At 51.3% G+C, this 1,301-nt stretch overlaps 1 protein-coding gene across 1 annotated transcript in view; it reads right to left on the bottom strand.

The window, feature by feature from the left end:
• Positions 1-1,301, bottom strand: part of Rab13 (RAB13, member RAS oncogene family) — an 18,005-nt gene that overhangs the window by 14,520 nt on the left and 2,184 nt on the right. Inside the window, exons 3-5 of the mRNA XM_012514418.2 lie at positions 534-594; positions 149-226; positions 4-57 (exon numbers count right to left, since the gene is read on the bottom strand). Coding sequence (XP_012369872.1) covers positions 4-57; positions 149-226; positions 534-594 — 193 coding nt within the window. The remainder of the gene's footprint in view (positions 1-3; positions 58-148; positions 227-533; positions 595-1,301) is intronic.

The raw sequence follows: 1,301 nt of genomic DNA, 5'->3' as shown, positions 1-1,301 counted from the left end.
GGCTTCCATGTCACACTTGTTGCCCAGCAGGAGGCGCTCCACCCCAGCAGAGGCATTCTGGGCAGAAGGGGAAGTGGAGATGGGGTCATCAGGCTTTGTCACCTGGGGTGCAGCCAGCTTCTCCCCCCCTCTCCAGGAGCCTCCTTACCTCTCTGATGCTCTTCATCCAGGTCTGAATATTCTCAAAGGATTTTTCATCGGTAATGTCATAGACCAGGATGATGCCCTGGGGGACAGTAAAGTTCACCTTGGCTAGGCTTCCCCTTCCCTTGGAAGCAACTCCAGAGTGAGTCTGATCCCTAGGTGGTACACTGTGGCACTCGGAGCCCTACAGGGTGGGGAGGCCTAGCACAGACGAGACCCTAGTTTTCAGACTTAGCACTGAAACAAAGAGACAAACAAAACCAAGCAAGCAAACAAAACACTTGGGCTTGCAAACGGGGCCCTGTGCAGCACACACTGCACCCCCCCCATCTCTTTTGGACTCAGAGCTCCCATCTCCCTCCGAAGCCCTGTCCAGGCGCACAGCGTACCATGGCTCCACGGTAGTAGGCAGTGGTTATCGTCTTGAATCGCTCCTGGCCAGCCGTGTCCCTGCAGAAGGATTCACAGAGCAAGAGAGACATAGGGGTTTTCAAGGGGAGAGGTCCCTGAGAATTCAGTTCCTAGAATGCACAGACACTGAAAGAAACAGATCAGAAGACAGTAAAGAGGAAAAGGGATGACAGTGGAGCTGCCACTGAGACACAGCAGAGGCCAGGGTGTAGCCACGGGAGAGGGCTCACCCAACACGTGTGAGGCCACAGGAGTCACCCCATGCCAGCACCGTGGGGAGGGGGGTAAGGCCACCACTGCCACGCTGGGTGGTACACATCTGTGATTCCAGCACTGAGGCAGGAGGCCTGCAAATTTTAACTCTGTCAAGGCAACATAGCAAGACCCTGTCCCAAAGTTTTAAAATGTAGCCATACATGGTGGCACAAACCTATAACCACAGCACTCAGGCCATGAGGCAGAACTGCCACAAGTTTGAGGTAAGCCTGGGCTACAGGGTTCAAGACCAGCATGGACTACATAGCGAGACTCAGTTTCAGTGAATAAATAAATAAATAAATAAATAATTGCAAAGGGCTAGAATTACAGCTCAGTACAAAGGGCCTGCCTTCAATCCTCTATACACGGAGAGCCTGAAAAACAAGGTATCTCTTTTTCACTTACTAAAGGCTTAGTGTGCCATCATTTGATCTAACCTTCATTCTATATTTGTGAGACATGTTTACATTTGTACCTATGTTTGCTGG

This window comes from Octodon degus, unplaced genomic scaffold, assembly GCF_000260255.1.
Source record: "Octodon degus isolate 3935 unplaced genomic scaffold, OctDeg1.0 scaffold00032, whole genome shotgun sequence".
Taxonomy (NCBI): Eukaryota; Metazoa; Chordata; class Mammalia; order Rodentia; family Octodontidae; genus Octodon; species Octodon degus.
The sequence above is the reverse complement of the archived record's forward strand: the minus strand, read 5'-3'. Positions and strand labels throughout refer to the sequence as shown.